At 38.6% G+C, this 27743-nt stretch overlaps 1 protein-coding gene across 3 annotated transcripts in view; it reads right to left on the reverse strand.

Annotated features, from left to right (window-relative positions):
- Nucleotides 1-5424: 5424 nt before the first annotated feature.
- LOC111874518 (forkhead box protein N3) overlaps nucleotides 5425-27743 on the reverse strand; it is a 58987-nt gene continuing 36668 nt past the window's right edge. For all 3 annotated transcript variants that reach the window (XM_023870085.1, XM_033755479.1, XM_033755480.1), the window contains 10 exons: nucleotides 21060-21189; nucleotides 18656-18776; nucleotides 17732-17922; nucleotides 17361-17573; nucleotides 16884-17023; nucleotides 13268-13518; nucleotides 12885-12988; nucleotides 9333-9502; nucleotides 7025-7206; nucleotides 5425-6141 (listed from right to left, as the gene is read on the reverse strand). In XM_023870085.1, the coding sequence (XP_023725853.1) occupies nucleotides 5849-6141; nucleotides 7025-7206; nucleotides 9333-9502; nucleotides 12885-12988; nucleotides 13268-13518; nucleotides 16884-17023; nucleotides 17361-17573; nucleotides 17732-17922; nucleotides 18656-18776; nucleotides 21060-21185 (1791 nt within the window). In that variant the 5' untranslated portion in view covers nucleotides 21186-21189 and the 3' untranslated portion in view covers nucleotides 5425-5848. The remainder of the gene's footprint in view (nucleotides 6142-7024; nucleotides 7207-9332; nucleotides 9503-12884; nucleotides 12989-13267; nucleotides 13519-16883; nucleotides 17024-17360; nucleotides 17574-17731; nucleotides 17923-18655; nucleotides 18777-21059; nucleotides 21190-27743) is intronic.

Raw genomic sequence — 27743 nt, forward strand, 5'->3', positions numbered from 1 at the left:
CACTGTGGCAGCCCAGGTTCGATCCCGGGTCTGTTCAAGTGGGATTTGAGGTGGACAAAGTGGCGGATTTTCTCCGAGTACTTCGGTTTCCCTTGCCAAACTTCATTCCACCAAATTTTCCATCATCATAATCACCCAGGGCATTTACAATAGGCCAATCAGTGGCCATCATGCTAAGTGGACCCAGCTGGATTCCACTCTCCACTAAGCGAATAATAATAATAAAAAAAAACAGCCATTCAGCCTGTAGCCTGTTCCTATACCAACTGAGCCTGATAAATTTTGAACTCCATCCCTTCTCTAAGAATTTACGTTTTAATTCTATCCCTTCTTGTTCTCCCCCAATAATTCCTAAATATTTCACAGCCAGAGCTTGGATTTTGCTTTTGTCTCTCTTTGTAAAGGTCATATTTTGGCATAACATGTTTGTATCAGTTTAAAACACACTTACATATTACTGTATTGCCTTATTTTGGGATCACTTTGCTCCCTAACTTTCATTTTATGATGTTTAAAGTTCAGAACTATTTTACGATCTTCTTCTGACCTCTCTTGTCATTTTTCCTTCTGAATGTATTTCACTTCCAAAATAAATAAATGGTCTACCTCTTAAATAAGCGTGCCATTAACTGTTATTCTGATATTTGTCTCCAAGTCCTTGAAATCTTCACTGTCTCCATCTGGTCCATATCCATAATAAAATTCCATCATTTCTGTTGCCCTTCAATTCGTTTTTCATCTTTCACACTTCAACACATCATCTGAAAATGTTTTCTGTCTTGTGTTTTGTTCTATTAGTAATCTCATCCATCATGGCACTGAACAAGATTGGTGATAGGACACTTTCTTCTCTCACTACACTACTTGTTCTGAATCATTCTTGTCTTCCTAATTCAGTGTTAACAAAATCTGCACAACTGCTGTATGTTAGCTTCACTTTTTCTATTATGATATTCTGGTACTATTAATCTTCTTAAATTTGACCAAATCTTTTCTCAAGTAAGACTGCTGCAGGCCTTTTAAAATCTATAAACACAGTTACCATATCTGTGAAAATTCCCAGTGTTTCTCAGTTACATGTTTCACTGTAAACGAAAAATATCTTGTGGAGCTTTCCCAGTGAAATGCAAGTTGCTCCGAACTAGGGCTACTTCTATAATTTTTGTATTTTATTAGTTAAAATGTGTTCATAGAGTGTGTATCAGTAAGTGAGAAGTTTTATCCCTCTATAATTATGGCAGACTATTTTTGATCCCTTTCTCACGCTATTTAGGTATTATTACATCTTCCGTTAAGTCATCTGGTTGGTATCTCATTTTACTGTCAAATCATCCTCATAATTTTATATTGCCCCTGCATTCCTATTGGTTCTACTGTTTTTATCAAATATACTTCAATTTTATCATCTCCTGGGGTTTTGCTATTCTTCATTTTTGCAATGGCAATATCAATATCCAGACTATACAACTAGATTATGTAACTGCTTCTATTCCACAGGAAATGTACCCTGTTTGAGAACAAGGGTGTTATCAGCAGGAAGAACACAGGAAACGGCCAGTATGCCACTCATACAAGGAAATCTGCATTATTTTTTGGGAGAAGAGATATTATTGCTGTTACAATGTTATCACCTGGTTTGCCATGGGATGTACAAGGGCATTTCCCTACCCAACTTCCCGCTACATGCATTTCTATAACTTACTCTGCAAAATGCTTTTCTTTTTTGCTACCTAATCAAACAGTCAATTTGATTCTAATAAAATACAGTGGTTTTGAACTAGTATTTAAAGGCCATGTCTTCACAAATAATATTAGAATATGTGGCAATTAATATTGCATAATACCGTTATTATGAGAGAGATGACAAAGACACCAATTAAAGATCAGAAAAAGCACAAATTGATAGCTGGCGGTTTGAATCATATTGTGGGAATCAAACCACTGCCTTGCCCTATTACGGCTACTAGAAACACATATAAAAAGTGTATAACAAATCACACTTTAAATTTTCTGAAAGGCAATGAAAGACATCAAGTTTTAGAACTCGCAAAGATATATAAAATGGGCAGCTATATGAAGAAGGCAATTGACTTGGAACACCTTACGTACTTGATGACGACTCAACAGTTAAAACAGCACTGTCTTAACAATGCACAGTCTCAAAGTTCATGTCACTTGTAGAATTCAACTGGGGGTTCCTATGTTACATGTGCAGATCTCCATCATACATAAAATCTATGATCCCACATTCAACCCAATGACTGCTGAGAATGTCTCAGCTCACCACCTCATCATGACTGGAAGAGCTTCCAAATGTTTGTCAAAAGGTGGCAGAATATGTACTATTTGTTACTGTGCAGAAAAATTTACAGACTGTGAAATGCCACATAAAGAAATGCATTGCAGTCTGTGCTAGCCAAGAACATCCACTGCACAGGGGTCACAGGGTCAATTTTTCCACAGTCAATTTGTCTGCAGGTTCAACTGTCAAACACCAGCATTACAATCTTATTGCTTTAGTTACACTAAAGATACACTATAAATCTGCGAGATTTAGACTGTCATGGTGGTGACTATGAAGACCACTGTCTTCTGGGATGTGACACCATGCATACTGAGAGACAGGTACCAACATTTCAGGGGAACATATTGCATACCAACTTCACTGTAGGACATCCTTGAAGACAGTGATCTTCACAAATCTGCAAATATTCACAATATCATCACAGTATGTGTGTTAATTTGTGTATTTACAGCTATATAACAGATATTTGAATTACATATGTTTCAGGGTGAAAACTCCAGTTGGAAATACTTCTGTTTCAGCTGTCACATATATCTTTTCATTTTACAAGAATATCAATGAGGCAATATATTTTGATGGAAAAATTATTATTCCTTTTTTGACCTGATGCACATGCGATGATTCTCTGTTGAAGGGAACTGATGACAGTCACAGTCCATTTCAAAGAGACCCAGATGATGCAGATAAACAAATTACAATATCTATACCTACAAGGTATAACCATCACCCACAGATAAGGCTGCAGTACAACTGCTGCCCACATAGTCATGTGAGATATTTCTGAACTTATCCTTGACTACCATCAAAAATATCTGCCTTCTAAAAATGAAATTTCGTTAAGTTCTTGTTACATTCCCTGCCAGTGGTGTAACATAAAGTGAACATGGACTGGCCATTTTTGCATACAAGTCTCTTTTGGAATAATTTTTGGTACACTGCAATCTAATCACAGTACTACTAAAATACATCCTCTACACAACATACAACAAGAATAAATATAACACCAAAATTGTATTTATTCAGAAATCCAGGGAGGAAAATACTACATGCCACTGTGAACCCTTGCAATTCTTGACCTTGGGCTGCATGGAAGAAAAGATAATCTGTTAATCACAAGGACCAGGCAGAATATATACTAAGCTGTTGGTAACTACTATTTGCTGTTCCCAAATAAGAACAGCATTGCCAGAACAATTATTATGTATTTAATTTCCTATGTTACATTATTTAATGAAGCTATGGTAACTTCTTAGGTTATGTAGCATTACTGAGAAAAGAAAGAATGATTATGAAATATAACTTACGAAGAAGTAATTGTGGGCTACTTTAAGGAACTGTCATAGCATTTCCAGGAGAGCAAAGAAGCCACAAAATGCCATTCAGGACAGATGCTCTGTGAGCCTTGACTAGGACCACCAACCTACCAAAAGAAGTCCTATCACTCCACAACATTCAGTTGCCAGGATATAATCCTGCTTCTTCCTTTCAAATACTGGTGGTTGTATAAATGATACCAAAATAAAAAATACTAGCAATACCAGTACTATATTCTCACAAGTAACTCTGAGTACACTTACATATACTGTTAGTTCCTCGGAACTCTAGCCGTGGTAGAGGTCATACCATCTCTCGCGGAGCAGGGGGAGCAGTCTTATCAGCTTACGTCAGCGTGGGTACTACCAGTATGGAATGTAGTGTCTTGGAGTGTGTTCAGGTGTATAGTACTAGTCCTGGTATCTGTAGGCAATGTTCTCCACTCAGAGAGTAGCTCTGAATGTCACCACAGCAAGTGTACAGCTTCACGTGCTCCACAACAGCATTTACCTTTCCGCGCAGCTAAAGTTACGGGGCACTAACTATACATACAATTTTCACCAGTCCTTTTGTTAAAGATCTGGTCAGCTTCACTCCCCTGAAGCTTTACCTCCAGGGACAAAGCCCCTAGTGCCCATGAGATAGGAGGCTGGGTGGGCCCAAGAATCGTTATGGATGCTGTGGAGAACAGACAAATCTTGCACTGCCAGGACTCGAACCCAGGCCATCCAGCCTAGCTGTCAAGACGGCAGCTGCTCTGACTGACCAGCAATAGTTCCAACTGCAACACTAAATAACGTGTTTCATGACAGAATTTTAGTGCTCTCACCAGTCCTCTCGGATTTCATTTCATACACAAACTCTCTCAGTTTTCAGGCAGAAAATAATGAAAATGAAGTGAAGGTGAATAATGTGGGAGGTGAAGACTGGTTTCAGTAGCGAGCATTGTGAAGAGTGAAGAATAAGAGTAAAGATGAAAGGTGATACATCAGTTAAATTTCATGGCAACGTCAGAAAGAACCCGATGAGATTTGTAAGATTTGAGGCTTTCACGGCGGTGACTATGAAGAACGCAGTCTTCTGGGATTTGGCACTGTGTATATGTGGTGTTAACCGACGTTTCTGCTTTTACCGTTCTCACGGTCTTGTCGCTTGCAGATTTCTTATACTTTTTCTTCTGCCCTGAAGATGGAGGCGATACGTTCCTCCGAAACGTCGGTTAACACCACATATACACGGTGCCAAATCCCAGAAGACTGCTTTCTGATGAGATTTGTTGCAGATGAAAGCGAGGTGGCCACTTTAATATAATTGAAGACAAAAAGGATGAAAGTATGATATTTCATGTTTTGTTTGAAAGACATACTACCGATGTAAACAGAATAAACTTGGAGAACATAAGGTGTATATTCTTTAAAGTCTTTAGTTTGTTTCAATGTACATATGAAAAAAGCAGTAAAAGCAGCAATAAATTATTCTCCAAGAATATAGTACTTTAATTAAAATTAAAAACATTGCCAATTTTACGCATTAAAAAAATTTACTGTTAATTTTTATTTTCATTATGCACATAAATGCATACTTATGTGGGTAAATGAGTAATCTACATCAGCACATAAGCAATTTCTTCAGCACTGAACTCATTAAAATCACTGTGATAACCTGAGCATATTAAAAAAACCTCATGCTGTATCACATTATTTTTTACTCTGATATTATACACATTTATTTTTGTTTCCCTAATAAATTTCAACTTCATAAATTTTAGAGTTCAGGTTGTCTTTAAAAAAAAATATGGTTTTGCCATTACAGGCATCCCATGTCATCCATGGTTAATGCATTCCTGGAAATTGCTGCATAAAGCCAAACCATGGAAAGTTATTGCCATTCCTGTCCCTTGGAAACACAGAAGCTAATATGACATGAGCCAAGAATTCAAAATGAATTCACAGATAAAAACTCAGTATACCATCAAGAAATGGTAAATTCCTAACCACAAATATTATATACTAGCATTCAATTTATTTGAATTTAGCGTGAGGAAATGAAGAATGCTCAGCAAATTTAAATATTTCAAGGATAAGTTCAAAATACACCAGTCACATTCCATGTTTTCACAAAATAAATTATGCATCACTGTCATTGATCAATACAATAATAACTATGGGCTGGGGGAAGAAAATCCACGCTAAAGTCTGCTAAGAATTATTACACTAGTATTGTTCTGCCCTACCTCTTAGACTTCTCTGCACATGCTTCATGGCTATATTCATTTTCATTGGTGTTACCATGAAATGATGATCGGAGCGATGTTCTCAGCACCTTCACATTGTTTCCTGGTATCATGGCAATGTTGTTATTGTTGCTGCTACTGTTATTGTTTATCAATGCTTGTGACTTCTGGCGATGCTGATGTATTCCCTCTTCTGGTTTCTTTCTTATATTAGGGCGAACTGAACGCAACAGGCGTGGCCGATATGGTGTTTTCCTCCTCCCTCTCGTAGTCATTCGTTTCACAGGAGCTGTACATCAACAGGACATACAAATTATTTCCTAAGACAAAATTATATTAAGCCTGTCACAATTAACATATTCATCAAACTAATCACTCTTTTATACAAATAATTACCTTCCTTTTACAACTGGTTAATTTTGACAACTTTATGCCAGTTACTTCTTAACTTCATACTACAACATTTTGCTCAAAGTAAGAACAACTTGTTGATATCTCTATGTTCTCAGCTTCTTAATACAATTCAGTACTTTCAAAGAGTAAGATCTGGGTTTTCAAGTAAGCAGTAAATATGTTTTTCTTTTCTCTACTTGCTTTTTTTTTCTATTTACAATTTCTTTATTTCTGAGTTTCACTTTCTCTGACAGAAACTGATAAAACTTATGGTAATCATAAAATTATATCAGTATCAAGAGATAAAAATAACATTACAAAGATAAACAGGAAGAGAAACAAAGATGAAATTTATAAAACAACACAACTTCCCACAATTCATTATATGCAGAAGTTAAATGTGTGGTACAAGAAACTAATATGGTAGTAAATTTAAAGCACAAAAATGAATTTTCTGCAGTATCAAAGGACAAGAAATCAGACATACTTCTAAACGTTAATGAAAAGAATTAAGCCTTTACTTAAGAAATGGAAAACAGACAACTGAAAAATGGTTAGCCCACCTTGACAGAATGATTAACAAGAGACTAAAAAAAAAGTCTCTTCAGTACAAACTAAAAGTATAAAAGAATATTTGACTGAGTTCATAGCTAATTCTTAGTCGAGAAGAATATTCTTTAAAATGAGTAAGAGTTAATCATAACAGACATCAAATAAACAATACACCAAGGTTTCCTAAAGTCTGACACTGATAATTATACAATTTTCTTTTATCTTACCTGGTGGATAAAGGACTGCAGACTGTGCACGTTTGCGAGTAGAGATCCCAGCGAGATTGAGTAGAGCATCTGCTCCTTCTGCAATCTTCCGCTGCTCTTCAGAATCAGATAGAGGGAAAGAAGCTTGCTCAATTTGAGTATCCTCCATCAATGTATTCTTATAGCGATACACAACCTGGGAGCTGAAATTATGTTCCATGTGCAAATGAAAATACATCTATAAAGTGAAAGTCATGTACCCCAGGGATTTAATTCTACATAGCAGATATTTATAAAGAAGTTATAATACAGTTTTCCTGCTTCTTAATAGCACAACTTGCATTTTGGAAATTCTTCTACCTGCGGCACCTATCATTACTTTAGTGTTTATTAATCATTAGCTATTCAAGAGACGGTATGCAAATGCACAGAAGCAGAAATCGTTCTTCTTTTCAGGCTTCATACTCTCACTCTCATCAAAAGATGCTCATTCCCTTTATCACCATTAATTATAACCATCCATTGTCCACTGTTATTTACTCGTACCTTCCTCCCTAGTGGTCCACAATCTCACAATAATATACAGGTGGTATACAGCTTCACAATACAATTCTTGATTAACATACACTTGCCAAGTATTCTGTAGAATATCCCAGTTATTTATCAAGTCCTTAGGTATAGAGGCCATGATTTGACAAAAAAGAACAGCAACTGTATATTTAAACATATTGTCACGTGTTTGTAGACTCTCACGACCAATAACTTCACGCCGGTCTTGGATCTAGTGAATTTACTGCACACTCGCTCTTACACTTACATAATTCACAACTTCATTGTCCAAATTACTTCTGCTGTAGTCACTTCCAGGCTTCAACTCTCTTGATTCCATTAACTCAACAACTCATACTGCTAGACTTCAACTCATACTGATTACTCAATACTGAATACACCATTCTCAATACTAAATCAACACTGACGAGCACTCTCGTTATGTAGCTTCCGCCCTGACTGCAAAGAAAACATGTTCACTGATTGCCTCGCAACAATCACTGCATGGGCTCCCTTGTTGCGTGATGTCACAGCCTAGCGGGGTGGGGTGTTTACCGAGCGTTATTATGCAATAAACACTGATTGCTATGGATAGTTCTATGCAACAGTCTCAACAATTTCCATTATTTCACTGCTCAGCGATGGATGACATATAACACGCCACAATACGTAATCAACCTCTATAAAATTATTGGTGCCATAAGCAGAACCCTTACCAATTAAGAGTGATCATCACTCCTTAATATGCCACTCAACACTACTGCAGGCTTAACTACTCACATTGATGAGTACTGCTTATCATGTCATTCGGCAGAGCTGCAGGTTTTTTCACTTACAAGGATGATCTGACACCAGTGGTGGAGCATTCACATTGTGTTAGCTAGCTAACACTTTGAAAAATAGTGTTACTTTCATCGTTCAGCAGTGGTAACCTTCATACTGGCTTGAGAAGCAATCAGGTAATGCACCATCTGCCACCACCAGTCAGCCCTCCACAGGCATGTTGACACTTCCTTCAGGCTTATGCTAGCCACTGGTGAGCTCAGGTGCAATTAATTAGAAGAGGCAAAACACAGTACAAGATTAAGAAGAGGAGGGAATGCATGACATTCCAAGCTATTGTGGTGGCCAAGTAAGTAATGTTAACACACTTCAGCTGCATGCTCACAAAGCACTTCTTAGGCAACACTTCCGAAACGGTCACACTCTGCCACTGTTGACACTTTTTTTAGTGTTAGAGATTCCAGCCTTTACCAATGGAGATTCTGGCTGTCGATTTGGAGATGTACTGATGAAAGAGCTGAATCCCAACACCAGTCACTATTTCTTGCCCAAAAGATAGAGCTTTCCAAGAGTCTTACTGAAAGGTGAGCTAGTTTCTTTTCTCGTTACTTTAGACAAGCAAACAAACAAATAAAATAATATGCCAAATAAAAATTTGCTCCAACCACAGACATAACTGAATTGCAACAACTGTCTGAAACAAATATGTGGAATTATGCGTGCTGCCAGCTAGCGTTGCAGGTATTTATCGGAGCTTGAAGTACTATCAACATAAAGTTATTTCTACGAAATTCTTAACCCGCCCACTGCTCATATGGCATGGCCATAATTCTTCACACGCCACCTAGATGATGCTGAAAGTCAGGGACCCTTTATCCTAATTCCTGCACATATCTTAATAGATCTAATGCTTCATTCATAGCACACCTGAAGCTTCTGTTATCTGTAGTAACTGACTGTGAATACTGCCATTACATAATCAGGGCTAACCCCTCACCTGTCATCTGACTCTGAGCCCTCTTCAAATGCCTCATCTGGAGATGGGGAAGACAATGCTGGAAGGACAATCCCTTGTGTAGCAGCTACTGTAGGGCCTGCACTGTATGTGTGGTCCTCACTAGGAGACGTTGTGATCACCGGTATCATCTGTTCCTTCCTTCCTGTGTCCTGCAACAGTTTCTTCCTATGCAGTGCAGCATTGTATATTAGTCTAAGAGTTAATATGTTTTCTGAAAGAAAATAGTTGAAATAGGCATCAATTTAACCTCCTCACGGAGTACTAGATTTTTCTACATTATACTCATTTAAAATATTTAAAATAAATGCTTCCAATCAATCACAAAACATTTGTATTGGTATATTATATCTGTTGCCTGCTGAAAACTATTCTTTCATCCAGCAGTTCTTCACAACCATAATGCCATCCTACCAGCAGAAGTATTGCAGCCAACGAAGTATGAACACAGATTACCTATAGATGCATTCCACAGTTCAGTTCCGTTAGTTTTGCTGACCAGAGTTCTTCTCAAGAAGCTAATAACAACCCAAAATTTCCCACCTTTTATGAAACTGCTATTGTGTTCATAAGAACCCATTTCTACATTTCCAAACAGTCAATTCTTGTTGACAATATCACCAATTAATTCGGAGATATGGTTTGTTCATCTCTGAAAGGAGGATCCCGAGATATATCTTTGGACCAGTGGAAGAAAATGGAATATGGAGGAAGAGGTATAACCATGAGCTATACAAACTATTTAATGAACCAGACATTATTGTATTTATAAAGGTGAAAAGGCTTGAATGGGTTGGACACACAATACGTGCCAGCGAGAATAGAACGATTAAGAAAATGCTTAATACTAAACCAGAAGGAAATAGGAAACTGGGAAGACCACGATGGAGATGGGAAGACTGTGTGTGGCAGGACATAAGAATTTTGGGTGTAAAGAACTGGAGGAATGTAGCATCGAATGGAGAAGAATGGAGAGCAATCCTGAGGAAGGCCAGGGCTCACAAAGGGCTGTGAGGGCAGTAACCATTGTGGAAAAAAGGCCATATAGTTAAAAGAAATGCCACATCATACATATATTTCACATATTTATGTATACATGACCCAAGATAACATGCTACAAATTCATAAAACAAACACATACACATACACATGCACGCACACACAACACTCTTACGGAGCAGTACCCATTTTCAGGTCTCTTTCTTTATGCATGTCATCATTCATTCTTTTCGCTGCCATGCATTAAATTACCCTATATGTATGTGGTATCCTGTTAATGGTACAGCTGTTATCCCTTCTCATTTATGATAAAAATGTACCTTCTATGAGAAATTCCAGGAAGCTCAGCACAGAACAGAAAATAAATATTTCTGCTGTATGTTCCCTGCTAAATTCTTTTTTCTTTCCATTAATGGGAACCAAAACTGCCATCCCGGAGATCTCACTGAACACAAAGGGTTTTCTTCTGCAAGCGTGTCAATTCAAAATATGACACCCTCCCCAAGAAGATTTAGACAAAGAATATGATAACAGTTCTCCCAGCAACATGTGAATTTCAATTTAAACTGAAAATGAATAACTTGAGATCCATATAAAATACTGTCATGTGCTTATATGACCAGACATGGAGTTTTGGAGTCTGGATGGTCAGTGGCTTTATTTGACTCTTATAAACTGTAAGTACAAGTAATTACAACCGTTTCGCTGATTCACGCACTTTACAATTCACTATAGCACACACTACGTCTTCTCAGTCTGCTATGTCTTCACCAACTGTTGCTTAGTAATGGCTCCAAACACTGTAATTCCACATTCTTACTGGCTGCTGACTGTCTCATAGCTCCTCATGGCTGTAACCCCTGGCTATTCACTGTCTAGCCACGTCTGGCCACCACTGCCAACCACTTGCTATCACAAGGTAGCACTCACTTCCAACTCAGAACTAACTAAAGTCATAGTTACAACTTACAGTCAGTCAGTGCCTTGGTGTCAAGCCCCGCATATTTCTTACTGTCAAACAGTTGCAGGTTTTTTGTTATGGGGTGCCCTCTCTGATGAGAGGATGGGCCTGTCATTTACATTTGCTGCTGGCCCTCAACAGCACGGTCATTCTTGGGTCAAAGTTCCATGGGACTCATGACCATATTGTACTGCATCAGATTCAAGACTCCTTCAACCTGGAAGGCTAGGTACCTGTATTTATATCCCACAGGAATAGGGTCACCCAGTTATACCCCTAGGCAATGGATTCCCTTTTCGTCCCTACCTACAACTTGCAAGGCTAAGGTGGAGGAATTCAAACCTGCCGCCACATGGGCATGGTCTCGATATAACTATTAGGTTCAGTCCCTGGTATATAGCTTCGGCAATGACCACACAGAAACACCACCTCCTACAGTTGTTCTATTGTTACATGCGTATTTGTTGCTGCAGAGACATATTTACTGAGCCATTCCATAGCAACAGCCATCTCTTCTGGCTCCATTGTTCTGTTTTTGAGCCCCCACATCACAATATTTTGATTTCAGGACACCCGACAAATAAGCCTCTGCACCCAGTAAAAGGATGCATGCATCTTCATATACAGGGGTCCTGATGAAAGGTATCCAAAATAAAATCATTATATCTAGGAAAGAATTTATTATACACATTAATGGGTTACACCATTACAAAGGGAAATTATCAAAGTTTCTTTTCTGCATATACAACTTTCTCAAATAATTTAAATGTGGGCTCCCTCGGTGGCACAACAAATATCCAGGCTTGAAGCATGCTTGGTGTTACTGTAGCCACAGCATCCCTTATGTGGGCTTTCAGGTGTTGAAGGTCGTTGATCTTAACCTGGTAGACAATGTTCTTCACATAACCTCACAAGAAAAAATCTGGCAACCTAGGAGGCCAAGCAATTGGCCCACCTATGCCAATTCATATCAAAGCCATCTCACCCCTAACATGGTAGCAAAAATATCGCAGCGTATGCACATAAGATGTGTATGAGAAAAAAGTTTCAGAGTTTTCCTGTCCGATGACATAAACCGGATATGTGTATGACAATTAGTTTCTCAGACATGATTTTTTTTTTATTTTGGATACCTTTTGTCTGGACATCCTATGTAACATATGAAATTTTTCAGTCTCCTGTGAACAATGAAATCAAGGGCATTTCACTCTTTCTCTATATCCAAAATGTATCACTAGTGAAACTGAGCCATCATTCAAGTAAGAAAGTAATCGGGGCCTTAAATTTGGAACACAGAATAGCAAGTATGAAACATGTGGGGGGAGGGGGTGAATAGTTCAGGATTTTAAAACACTATACATCATCACAACAACACTGATGATGGTAACAACAAAAAAGTATGCTCTGCCAAACCGTCTCTTTTTCTTGACTCAGAAGTTGGGTATCAAGAACATTCAATGTGTAGAAATTGTAAATCTCTTACACAGTAACGCAGAGAATGCAACAGAAGTTCATCCTATTTCTTTATCATGCTGACTACTGAACAACAGTCATTCCACATGATTTCCATTTACCTGAGTGTTTTTGGAAGCCCTGGTCTTCTTACGTGCGTTTCGTACATCCAGCAAACATGTCTGTCCAACCCCATCATTCATCTGTGATCGTTTATAACAATCAGCTGCAAAAAGTTACACATTTTCTACTAATAAGAAGTGAACTCAATAATGTCTAACAATAAGGGTCTATTAGCTGTACCATTAATCAAGCTCTGGGCTTGACTGCAAGACTGACTATTAGTGCAAGGCATGCCCTTATCTGTTGGAAGACCAAACTGGAAAGATAGATACACTAAATTATTATAAAGCTACTATTTATGCAAGAGATTATAATCTGTAAATTCTTATGCCTTCTGTTTCAAGGCCTGCTGGATTCTGATCTAATAACATTAAACACATACCTTTTTTTGGAGTGAGCACACGTGGACCATGTTTGAGAGCTAGCATTGCAGCAGCTGCATCCACATCATCCAATGAGTCTGCATCATCTGTTGTGGTGGTATCACTGTCAGCTGCCACATCTCTATTTCTCAAGCCTTCCACTCCTGATGCAGCAAGGCGACGACTAAGGTACGGGAACAACTCAGGGTTTGGAAGTCGACTACTGGACTTAATCACCATAAACTCATTGCGTCCAATTGGTTCTGTTGTGCTGAAAGACACGTGCTGTGTCCTACATTCCTTATCTTCACAATTAGTGTTTTACGGAATGAGATGTAGTGGTAAAGACTGTTTTGAGAATCAAAGTCTGTCATTTCCATAAGATAAAGAGACAGCATCAATAGTTTCTTCAACAAGGAAAAGTGAAAGCTCTCTTCATTCAGTAACTGACAACCTAAATGCTACACTACATTTGCTTTAGCTATGTACCTACGTTACTGCTTTAATCAGAAAGGCAGAATGCATTCATTTTTAATCATCAAAGGAACTACCTATGCTGAAGTAAGTTATACCTCTAACCACAATATGGAAGCCAGTGTTTGCTCACTGCAGCTCAACTGCAATTTCAACACATGAATAATTTATGCACATCTATTATCTAATAAAACTATATTTTTGTGTGCAATTGGTGTACACATCACTCTATGTACATGGGTGGTTCAAGGTTAATCTGGAGTATTTTTTCCTGAAGATGTGGGCACCAGAAAAATAAAACTACTTTAGGGACATGTGGTGCCAACACTGAAGTCCCTGCCTGGTAGGTAGCTATGTACCCCATTTCTGAGTATTAAAACTAGCACAAGATGGCATCTGTTCTAGTCACGCCTAGTAAAGAATGGTGCTTCATCATCAAATTCATAATGAAAAAGTGATACCAACAGAAATTCTTTGTAGGTTAAATGCACAGGATGGTGAACAGATATTGTTACATGCATATTTTCAGCCAAGAACTGTACAGATTTCAAACATCTGCCATGCTGAAAAGCTGATTTTGCAAAACAAACAAATTATAGTACAAGTTACTGCATCCAACAGTGGGATAAGTGTTGGACATGCTGAAACAATTATTCATGAGCACTTATTGTTCATGAAAGTGTGGGTCTGGTAGGTCCCGAAGATGTTAATGTCCAATCAGAAGGTGCAGCATGTTGATGTGTCTGCAAAACATCTGCACTTGTTTGAACTGGAGGAAAACATATTCCTAGAGCAAACAGGAACCTGCGACAAGATGTGGATGCACCACTTCACTCACGTCATAGAAGACTAGCATGGAATGCCATTATAAGGGATCTCCACCATCCAAAAAATTCAAGAGATAGCTCTCAGTTGACAAGACCAGAGCAGCTGTTTTGTGATTCAGGAGTGATCATCTTGCTTATCTTGCACACAATGTACCAGTAACTTCCTTTGCAATGATGTTCACCAAGCAATTCAAAAGAAGTGAGAAACAGGTAGGGAAAAATACCTGCATGACACATCTCCGCATATGGAAAATTTGATAAAGGTTACACCTGCAGCAATGAGCTGGGAAATCTTGAACTGCTATCTGCAGAGCCCTGAATTAGACCCAGTTGATTTTAATTTGTTTGGGTCAATGAGGGTGCACCTAGGACGACAGAAACTTCAAAGTGACGATGAACTCAAATGCAGTGTCATGAACTGACTGCAGTCATGGTAAAATATTTTATGCTGCTGGCATCAGTAACTTGCAAAAAAAAAAAAAGGAAAAAACACATAATGGTAAAGGGAAAATATTATGAGCAAAAGTGCAAGTTTAGCAATTCTGGCATATAAATTCTTTTTTGTAAAAAAATATAAAGCCCAGGCAATCTTGAACCACCCTCATAACATGCGACTGTTCAACTTTGGTATATGTCTACACTGGTATACAGTACATTACAGTTTCGCCAAAAAGCCTGCTCATAATTCTGTCAATACTATGATTATGTTATATTAATTAACATTTTGTAACAAAACATACTTTTCTGTGGAATTTTCAGACATTGCATTCAGACAGGTTTTCTCTGAGTACTTCGGTTTCCCCTGCCAATCTTCATTCCACCAACTGCTCCACACTCACCCTCACCTATCATCTGGGGCTGGCACAATAGGCCAGAAGTGGCCGCAGTACAAGGCACTTAGTACCACCCCACTAGCAATAAAAAAACTATATATAGTCTTGGATCCATGCATTTGGAAAGAGACCAGCTTGGGCTATCCACAGTCACTGTTTAAAGGACAGGAAGTGCAACAACATAAAGTGAAATGTGTCTCTTTTTTCTTTTCTCTCTTCGTTTACAAGTTATGGTCACAGCTACTGGTATATGAGTTCAGGCTTATAAATTATTGTGAAAATATAGCAAAACACTCTGAGGAATGGCAATTAAAGAAGAGTAAGGAGATACAATTACAACAGAAATACACCAACACTCATTTAAGACAATGCAACTCAACACTCTGTTACGGTAACCTGCAACTGTGCAATTTCGGAGTTTTCATCTCACTGTTACATTACTTTTATATAGTTATATAGGGGGATATGTTACAAACATGTTCACTGAACTTGCAAATACTGAATTACAATACATCAGACTCTAACAATGAGTGGGTATTGTCATCTGAGAAAAGGATTGTTAAAACAAAATGGACCATTGTTGGGAATGGGTTTTAACAATACAAGTGTAAGAGGGTAGTTGTCAGATAAAAATAGTTAAAATAAATATTGGAAATGTATGTGTGACAAGGGCTTGAAACAGTGTGCTGAGACCGGAGGGAATTATGAAATTATCTCACCTACAAAAATGGGCTAGCAGAACTTTATGCAAGTACAGGTATTTTAACACTTGGCATTAAAGTTTCACACATGCATAACAGTTATGGTCCTGACAGAGCATTAAAATAGGCAGTGAAATAAGATACAATCCTATATACATGGGACATACCACAATGCTATACTTGGCAGTCTGTCGAGGTCATACACAAAGCTAGAAAGAACCATAATGTAATTTTGTGTAACAGTGTTTAGCCTGGTCTAAACATGTACATACACTAACTCATGGCATAATTATCATAATTTTGTATATTAGTAAAGGGAATCTAAATCCAATTGACAAATTCCTTGTGAAAATTATTATCCTAATTTAAATCACCTTCTTTGAATTACCCCTTTAAGAAATTTCCTTTAACACTTCTAAAGCACAGTGCTTACTCTTATGCACCACCTACATTTAACACACATACAAGAACACTATATTCTTCCCTCTGGGTGTATTTAAGTTTCATATGATTCCCACAATAAAGAACAATTATTTTAGTAAACTGAATTAACCATCTAATTTGTATAAAGAAAATGTATCATGTGTCCTGTGAGGAGGGAACTAAATTCTTAAACATTATTTAAAACGAATTCGTACTTCAAAAGGTTACTCAGCTGAATTCGTTCAACTTTTTTTTAAAATGTATTTAGAGGATATAACTGCATTTGAATATTAAGAAATGTAATTCTCTCACTAAAATGTTCCAGTGAAATTCAATTAGCACTTTGCTAGACAGTCTATACTTGAAATGAATACTTACCTGTTAACCTGAACCCTGTTTGTTACCATGGACACTCTATCAAGAGTGGTATAGGGATGAAAAGGAGCCTTCTGAAGTGCTTGCATTAAATTAGGGCGAAACACTGGGTCCACCATCCACAGTGAGCCTTTACCTAAATTCTACAAATGGAAAACTTTGTTACATACCACAATTTAAAGTAAAGCAGCATAACTGCACAAATGCACAAACATTCTCTCTTTGTCCACATAAGTAACTTAAAGCAAAGTGCATTATTATGACAAACAAACAAAATTGACGCTATAAAAGTTACTGCCATAATGTGAGTATTATGAAAAATCATCAATACTCTTCCTTATAATTATCACCATTAAGATGTTACTTCCAAGGAAAAAGACATAGATACCACCTGTAACTTTACTAATTAGTCTGGTACATTCAAACAGCCTAGTTCTTCTAACATTTCTAAAGAAAGGATCAAAAACCAATGTAACTTACAGGTGCCTTCTCTACTTTTCTAAAGCATTTGTTCAGGGACAGATTATGGCGCACGCTGTTCTTCCATCCTGTTGGTGCATTCTTGAAATAAGGGAAATGCTCCAGTATCCATGCATATATCTCCTTCACTGGCAGTGCTCTCTGGGGGGAGTCCTCTATAGCCATGAAAATGAGGCACGAGAAAGAGTATGGAGGCTTTGAGGTGACATGCACCTAGAGAAAAAAAGACACATTCAGTAAAGCCCACAATATTAATATTAATAAAGTGTACAGTTGTGATTATGACTTGTGCATATCCATGTAGTTTAAGCACACTTTCTAAGAAACTACCACCATATTACTATATAGGGCAATGAAGACGAGCTGCTCACCAGTGGATCATATGGCAAATGGTAGGGATGTTTCTGCTTGCTTGGTGCAGTAGTGGCAACGGTGGGAGGGGCTGGGCTCGGTGAATGACCACTGGAGCATGTTGAATCAGCTAGCTCACTGGCACTGTCATCCACATAATCACTTGTTGGTGATTCTTGTGGCTCACCTACAGTTGCCCGAAGATTCATACCTGACAACATATTTGATGTTCATGTGATTTACGGTTTCCGTGGTGGCAAGTATTCAGATGAGCCTTCTGGGTTATGACCCTGTGTAGTTCAAAATCTCAACATTTTGGAGGAACTTACAGCTTCAGTCTTTTTGGTAGAAGACTGAGAGGAGCAGAACAAACTGCAATATAATGCAAAGGAGGGAGGAATGGGACCAAGTTACATGACATCATATCCCAGAAGACCATGACCTAAGTATTCAATATGGTCTTGGCACTGAGGAGTAGAATTCAACATTGTACAACAGCAATAAGCATAATGCAAGAGCATTAACCTACCAACATACAAAGTATTGGCATGGGAGCATCTGTGGCTATGATACTGTCAACTGCGTAAAGTTCTTCAACAACGAGATTCATTATAACAAAGGTGAAAAGGTTCCTCATATGACTGAAAAACAAAGCAATAAAGCAGTGTTATCCCCTCAGCTACTGGGCATCAGTAACTAAAAGCCTACTAGTATCTTAGCCATACTAAAGGGAAGACTTCAAGTCTATATTTAAATATTGAGGCCTGTTGGATGAAAGCATAAACCATATATCTTCTTTTTTTTCTGTCTACTTTCCACTGATCCCAGTTTTGTTGAAATCCTTGACCCAAGTCTGATGACCTCTCCTTGTAAGCTCAATGATCAAAGGGAATTAAGTACCTGCATAGTGTATAATTAGCACAGTCAACCAGGAAATGCATCACCTTTGAGCAGATTCTTGTCCTGCAGCCAGGTGAGAGAGGTGAGGTCATCATCCTCTCCACGTAGCTTCTCTGGTTTCTCTCCCTGTACAGCAGTCAACACACTGCTTGCACCATCCTCTTCCTAACCCACAAATAAAAAAAAAAAGATATGTAATTTTCTCCATCCTTCTGCTAATTACTCTCTGTTGAGTTCAAATATACCACTCAGCACCCTGTCCTACACCCTTCCCTTAAATTAAGAGATAAAAGTTTCATACCCATAAAAAACAACAGATAAAATTATAGTTTTGTATATTTTAGTTGTTATGATTTTAGATGACAAGAAAATAAAATATTATGGAAGTGAACAACGGTTAAGCATTTCAAGAATTTAACCTGTTCCTAAGGTCTAGTGTCTGCTGCCAAATATTATAAAATATGAATGAGCAATAGCATAAAAATCATATCTGCATCGCAGATTAACCATAATTAGTTGGGCATATAGTCCTCCATCTAGTAAGTCCAGTTCCAAATCGATGGCATAATGATGGGAACAACCTTGATACAGAAAAATACACTGTACCCATCCTGTTGTTCTGTGTGGGAAGGATTTGAATAAAAATAGAACAAATACTAGGAACAATGGTGAACATATTTTCCAAACGCATTCTTTATAATTTTATACAATTAATTAGCCTTCATGTTCGTTTACTGCAAATACAAGGCATTACTGTAGACTAAACCCTATGCTGGCAGTCAAATCGCACTACACATATCACAATAAAATCAGAAATTATTTCTCACTATATTTTGTTAAATTTACACTGTATCAAAAAATGTTTCATATAAAAACTATATGTCTTAATAAGTTTGAATAATTTTTTTTCATATGTGTTTCTGTATCTGAGAAAGATGGTAAAGTATGGGGAGGACCAATACAACCCATAATGCCACACGCTGGAAAACCGTTTCTGCAGGCCAGGACCCTATTCTGGCACAATACCAAATTTGTTTGAAATCAGTCTGGTAATTTTGTAAATAAAGCATGAAATAGACATGACCTCATTATGCATTCTGTGCACTTCATGCATACAATACATAAAAACCGACATAACCTTGCAGCTAAGGAGATACAATATTAGCAGAACATTTTTTTATGGAATGATCAAGGTAAAAGCAAAGTTTCTTGTGTGTACGGAGCACATATCATGAATACATACAGGCTTTATCAAGTTAAAGTTCCATACATAGCATGTCAGCTACTTTACTATAGGCATACTGCGGCATAAGTCCATTTAAAAGACATGGGTTGGCATTCTCCCTTACAGACAACTTCAGCCTTTCTGCATAAATGCATGTAGCATAACAGTGTTCATTTTCTAAGGTGATGTTATGATGTACATCTCTTTGTCTACTGTGCCAATGTGTCTTCATGTCTTCTATTCAACCTACCCAACTAACCATCCAAACAACCAATTACATGGAACAGAGCCCTCCCTAAGTCAACAGTCACTCAGTTAAGAAACTCGACAACATTTTTGAAATCTGAAAGTTCGTTATCATGTTCAAAACAGCCCAAAACTGAACCCCATCAACCAATTACATGGAACAGAGTCCTTCCCAAGAAGTCAACAGTCACTCAGTTATGAAACTCCACAAAATATTTCAAATCCAAAAGTTCATTATCATGTTCAAAACAGCCCAAAACTGAACCCCATCAACCAATTACATGGAACAGAGTCCTTCCCAAGAAGTCAACAGTCACTCAGTTATGAAACTCCACAACATTTTTCAAATCCGAAAGTTCATTATCATGTTCAAAACAGCCCAAAGCTGAACCCCATCAACCAATTACATGGAACAGAGTCCTTCCCAAGAAGTCAACAGTCACTCAGTTATGAAACTCCACAACATTTTTGACATCCGAAAGTTCGTTATCATGTTCAAAACAGCCCAAAACTGAACCCCATCATAAGCTACATGAATCCAGCTGCATTTTCATGTCTGTTTCTTCAGCCTTTATTGTCTGAGCTTAACAGAACTGTGTCATCACGTGCTACTTCAGTAGGGCTTAGCAAGGCTAGCATTGCATTGTCTACAACATAAATCTCGTTAGTGCCCAGTTTAAATCTGGCTGCCAGCAACACAGTAGGAGATTTAAACATGGCATGTAAAAGTTTAATACATGTTGTGACATGTCTAACCGTTGCTGGGTTATTATTATCTTCCCATCTGTGCCTAGATCTCCCAACTTATCTCTTCCTTGCAGCTTTTCCAAGTCAATTTTTATGAGTTTCTGATATCTCCAATGTGTGCTACATGCACTGCTCATCTCTTTTCATAGTTAAATGAATACTCATACCTCTATAGCAGAATTACGTCCAATGACCAGCTTATAAAGTACATGACACAACACAGATACTACCTTCAGATGTACTAGGGCGTTAGGCAGTGAGAAGACCGGTATGACTGGGATGGTGACTGCACCACTTCTCTGGACCAGAGCCACTCCAGGCTTGTCCTCTGGTCCCGGCCGCTCCGGTGCCATCATTCACCTACAATGATTAGAAAATAAAAAATTCATGTTTAGAATCTTCCCATTTCCTGTCTAATAATGTAAAGATTAAAATTTACAAAACTGTAATATACCTATCATTTACATGGATGTGAAACTTGTTCTTTTAAACAAAAGGGAGAACGAGGTTGAAGGCGTTTGTGAGCAGGGCAATAAGAAATATTTTTTGACCTAAGAGAAAAGAATAACATGTGGAGGGTATAATAAGTTGACCATACTGTAAAAAACCATTCACTCTGACACCTGCAACCTCCAATCAGTCAATATAATCAGTAAATAAAATTTCTTGAGAAATGTATATGAATGCAACAAAATAATCCCTATAGGAATATCACATAAGTTTAATGAGTCATACATTTTAGGGGTTTGGGGTTATTTCTTTCAGTGAAAAAGATGTGGTAATCATCATCATCATCATCATCATCATCATCATCATCAATACAGCCCCTTTTGAGACATAGCCTTCCTCAGAAGTGCCAGATTTGGAGATGTATGTGGTACACAATATTAACACAAGACACAAGCACTATCTTCATAAACCAACTGCCAACCTCTCATGTTTTCAGAAAAGCGCATATTATGTTGGAATGGAAATTTCAATAACCTGACACACTCTCATTCTACTCTGTTAATGCATACTTACTGTGTAAAAAATTACTCATCCCTTTAAACGTTGGTAAATAGCACAAATTGACAGTATTGATGTACATACATGTGTGGATGTACTGCTGAATAGTTTTATGTCTAGCCACTTTGTTTTCTTGTGTTTTCTTATGTGAAAACTCCAGCACTGTACACATGTTTTTCTATTTATATGACACACTTCACATCCTACAGTAATTTTGACTAACTCTGGATCCAGGGAATGCAATGTGATGTGATGTAACATAATGTAATGTAGTGTAAAAGTAATTTTTCTCAGAGCAAGGTCATCAGCCTCGCATCCAATCCCCCACCCTGAGGGCCAGGTCCCTGTATTTATGTCGCCCAGTGACAGGGTGGCCGAGTTACATTCCCAGGCATGGGGTTCCTTTTCCATTGCCTTCTACCATTCACAGGGCTACGATGGAAGTATTCTAACCCTCCCCACATGAGAAACACTGAACATTTTTACACAGTAAATTACAGAGAGCAACTACCTAATTCCACAGAACAGGCTCCTTGGTGAGAAGCCAACAGGTGGATAAGATCCACCTTAATATCATCCTTTCATCCGTGCCTAAGTCTCCCTATCTGCCTCTCCCATTCAAGGTTTTCAATTGATACCACGTATTCATTTCTCTCTCCCATACTTCCCACATGTTCCATCCATATCATCTTTGATCTAATCACCAGAATAATATTTGGCAAAGGGTACAAATATGAAGCCCTTCATTCACTAGTTTTTTCCAGTCTCTCTCCTGCTCCAGATATTCTCCCTAGTACCCCGTTATCAAATATCTTCAATACCAGATTATCCCTGTAGGGTGAGAGGTAAACTTTCATACCTAGGCCTATACACTTCAGATAGAAGGACAGATTATGTAAGATTTGAGGCTTTCACAGCGGTCACTACTGAAGAAAGCAGTCTTATGGGATTTGGCACCGTGTATATGTGGTGTTAACCGACGTTCCTCCGAAACGTCGGTTAACACCACATATACACGGTGCCAAATCCCAGAAGACTGCTTTCTTCAGATTATTATATGTTCTAATCTTTACATTCGTTGACAGCAGGAAAGACAAATAATTCCAACTAACTGTTATAAGCATTTGCTAATTAGAGGTTATAACGAGTCCTTCTATCTCCAAAATTACTTCAGAGATCTGAATAAAATAAAAGGGGCTTGTACTAATATTACAAAATGATTATAGTGTGCCTCAACACATAACAAAAGGAGAAACAGCTCAACAACACAGATTCTTAACCAACTATATAACAACACTGCCTTGACATCTAAGGACGGCAATATCACCCAATCTCACGGTGACAGAAGTGGTACAAAGATGCAAAGCTTAGCGGTTTAAGATTTTTATTAATCTTTAACTCAACTACATTTTATCTTAATTCAAAACTTTATATAAAACTTTGATTCAACTTGATGTACTATGATCAATGTGATAGTAGTTTCCTCAACATGCTATTATGCCTTCTGAAGATGGTCATAACTGATCGAAACATGTAAAGGCATTCATATAAATATACATTTGCATCACACTGGACAGTGTTGTCAAATCATTGTATGATATTTAACTAATGTGACACACCAGAATGAATAAAGTTAGGCTTGTACTAAATTTACTTCGCAAATTTTACAAATTGGCAGTTCTGGTAAGTTAATGTCCCTTTCAAGAGAATACCAATATAACTTGTACTAAATGGATAGTCATCTTCAAATGATTTATGCTAACCGTCTTACAGTGTACACACTTTTTCACCTTATTCTTCACTTCCACACTACATGTTTCAGCACTAATGTGCCATCCTCAGGTACAGTACAACGCATGCAGTAACAGGAGCAAAACACAACACAGAACACGATACACAAATGTATGTAGGAAGAATGCTCACATAAAAGAGGATTGGCGTAATTCGCGTGTTTGAGTGAGACGTAGGAAGAATCCTGAAAAGTTTTATTATTTAGAAATCATCGACATATATGACGAATACAGATTTTAGTCATTTTAGACTGAAGACATGGCATGCAGTACAATAGTTTAACGTGCATAAAGACACCTGAGGATGGCACATTAGTGCTGAAACATGTAGTGTGGAAGAGAAGAATAAGGTGAAAAAGTGTATACACTGTAAGACGGTCAGCATAGACCATGGACATGAATCAGTGTAACAGGACGCTAAAATATAACATCTTCAAATGAACTGGAATATAAAGTTTTTAGGTCCAGTAAACAGCCTTTTTGCTATAAAATAATAAGTAGTTTTTGAACTACTAACACCAGTAGCATACCAGGACTACCGGGTATCAAGCCGGCAGGAGTTACTTAGTTTCCTACATACATGTGCACACAAGAACCGACCCTCAACTCTGCCCCCTAAATTCCTGCCTTCTGTAATATGTACAGGCATAAGCTGAAATCCATACCTGCCAACAAGTGACGAGTATCGGCAAACGTGTCAAAAGTTGCATACCTGCTGGGGCATTGTATGTTCTGAGTTCGGGGATAAGATTACAAAAATGCCGGTGAACATGGTTTTAGAAAAAAAGAAACCGATAGGCGTAAGCTTTAGCAAAAGTGAACTTTCAAGGTGAACCTATTATTCATATCTTGTATCTTGCATCGTGATCGTCATTCACCACTACACAGTGCATACATCTTCCTCTCCTAAAGACAGTGGGGCACGATGTCCTCAGATGCCGCTCGTATCTCTCACGTGTCGTCCTATTTGTTGCTTAGCAACCATTACCAAGCCAACAAAGAACCATAAACCTAAAATCTACACATGCAGCTGAGCTGGCCTCTCTTGTAACCATAGCAACTGGGTCGCCACCGTCAATAAGTCTGTGACGTACATAATACGGGGTGCAATTTAGAAAGCGGAGAAACGTAAAGGGAGGTGGGAAAACACCACGTCATCTCTTACGTAATAAAACCGATCGGCAAGCGGGGAGGAAGGAAAGGAGAGCGTGGAAGGGTAGGACAGAGGTAGGAACTGCTTGAAGAGAAAAATAAAATCGCTCCTAGCAAAACAAACGAAATAATTGTTTACGATAACGAACTGTTGCGAATGCTAATTCTGACAAACTCCCATGCAACTGGGAATCGTGAACACGTCTCTTTAACGTAGGTGCAGAAGGAGCGAAATCTCTGCAGAACTTCGACGAATAGTTTTATAGGATGCACTCGTGCACGCAGTCCAGCACGTACCCCCTTTATTTGCAGATCGACACGTTGGGGAGCTTCTACCGGACTACAAGGCGTTACTTCCCGAAGACAGTATTGTTCCTAGTGACCGCTGTGAGAACTCAAACTCAATACCTACTGCTCCTGTTACGAACTACGTTGCAAGTGTGGCAAGGACATTCATTCATCCCACCTATACTTCTGCTGTACGGTGGGTCTTATGGAATTAAAGAACTCCACAGGCAGCCTTTCATGAGATGCTAACAGTCGCTCATCTGAGCAGGAAATTATACGCATTTTATGGAACCCGAAGGTTCATTACCGTGTTCACATAAGCCCGCTTTTTGGCCCTATCATGAGGCCTATGAATCCAGTTAACATCCTGACACTGTATTTCTTGCAATTATGCTTTAATATTATCCTTCCATTTCAAAAGCTTAGATCTCACAAGCGGTTTTCCCCCTTCATGCTTTCGATTAAAATCTAGTATGGCTTTCTCGTCTTCCCCATGCGTGCTATATGCCCCGCCCATGTCTTGCCCTTCATATGATTATCCTAGCAAGAGTACAAATATAATGTCCTATTTATATTTATTTTGAAATATAAACAGGACGGATACTGTCCATACACGTTATATCTGTACCAATGTACCATCGTCACAAACTTTTAATCCTAACAATATTTGAAGAGTACGAATTATGAGGCTCCTTGCTGTGCACTTTTCTCCATCCTTGCTTATCTGCTTCCGTCCACGTTCGGGGCAGTGTGAGCCACTTCGTGCCCCCCCCCCCCCCCNTCCCTGCCGTGGTAACAAGGAACTGGCTGAACACGAGATTCTACGTGTAATTGAAACAGACAACTTCGGAAAAGTGGGAGGTGGATGGGAGAATAATATTAAAATGGATCTTAAAGTACTGTTGTGCTGGCGCTTCAGTTGCTGCGGTTATTCGCGCTAGATCATAGGGACAGCGTGTGAAGGCGTAGTCTGGATCCAACTACATATATCTATGTAAGGACCAGCGACAGGCCCTTATAAACTTCGCATTGAAAGCTAAGTTTCATTAAAGCCATGGAATTTCTTCACCAGCTGAGCTACCATCAACTTCTCAAGAAGTGGGCTAATTAAAACTTCTCATACGCACTTGAGCATACTGCTTAAACACGGATGCAACTCTCATTCGATCACGTTTTAAATGCAAAAATTGGAAAATTTATTAAAATATTTGATAACCTCAATAACCACTATTTTGTTTATTCCAGCGTCATCCTAACATGACTCTTGTCCAGTTTGGTCCATGGATTTATAACGTTCAATTCAAACCACATGCATACAAATCATAAGGAACAGTTGATTCGGAATTTGTGAAATCAGAGCAGATATACTTCTCACTGATGTCGAACTTTCCAGATCACGTAATGCTATTACCCCGGATAAGAAAAGCCTCGTAAGGCTCTACATTTCAATTTTGTTTACGCTTGTTGTAACCTAAAATGGCCGTGCATGTTCAGAAGCCTATTGCGTAATGAATCACAACAATTCATATAATAAACCAAACAAAACAAGGCCAGTAGCTGCAACCGCCTCCAAGTCACTTGTTATAAAAGCGGCCTCCGTAGTCTAGGGGTAACGTTCAACTCAAGGTACGCGGGTTCAAGCCCGGCGGAGGTCGTGGAATAATACATTAAAGTAACAATTTATTACAATTATGTGACCAGACTTGTTTCGACCTTTAGGTTTTTTGTTAGTCTTAGTTTATTGGAATGTTATATAAAATAGCCGTAGTTGTAAACCTTATATGTGGTAGAGGTAAAACTATTCTTGGGATTAATTAAGCATCAAGTGATGCAGTAGAGAGAAGAGATTGGTCGGCTTCATGCCAGGCCATTCACTTACGGGGAAACGATATCCACTGGACAGGGGAAGTGCTGGGGCCCTGGAGCAGATCCGTGGGCGGTGAAGAAAAAATATCCGTCCTGTTGGAATCGAACCTTGTATCTAGCCTGTTGCCCGTAGCTAGTTGAATACTGTGCGTATGAACAGCTTACACTTTCTAATTAGGTACCAATTTAAAATACACAATATCATAAAACATTTTAAAAGTTTATATATAAATCTCCATGTTTTTAGATGTGACTCTAATGAACCCCTGATGACAGTAGGGCAAGGGTCAAAACATGTAGGGTCATATATTATAATTTTAACAAACCACAAGTTGTATTTAAGGTAAAAGACAAGGTTGTCTTGCGCCATGAAAGCGTATGGGAGAGTGGATGTATAGATCCACATTTTCTTGACCTTGGCACTAACTGCAGGTGAGGGGTCAGCTTCACCCCTAGAGAAAGAGACTCCGTAACCATTGGATAGAAAGCTGAGTGGGCCCCAGAGCCGGTCTCGACGACGTGGGGATGAGAAAATTCTTGACCCCACTGGAACTCGCCCTCCGACACCTCGGTCGTTCAGCCCGTAGCCATTCGCTATACCCACTGCGCTATCCCGGCTCCTCACGTCCAGCCCCTAGCCAGTCGCTATACTGACTGCACTATCCCGGCTCCTCACGTCCAGCCCGTAGCCAGTCGCTATACCCACTGCGCTATCCCGGCTCCTCACGTTCAGCCCGTAGCCAGTCGCTATACTGACTGCGCTATCCCGGCTCCTCACGTCCAGCCCGTAGCCAGTCGCTATACTGACTG

This window comes from Cryptotermes secundus, unplaced genomic scaffold (genome assembly GCF_002891405.2).
Source record: "Cryptotermes secundus unplaced genomic scaffold, Csec_1.0 scaffold629, whole genome shotgun sequence".
Lineage (NCBI taxonomy): Eukaryota > Metazoa > Arthropoda > Insecta > Blattodea > Kalotermitidae > Cryptotermes > Cryptotermes secundus.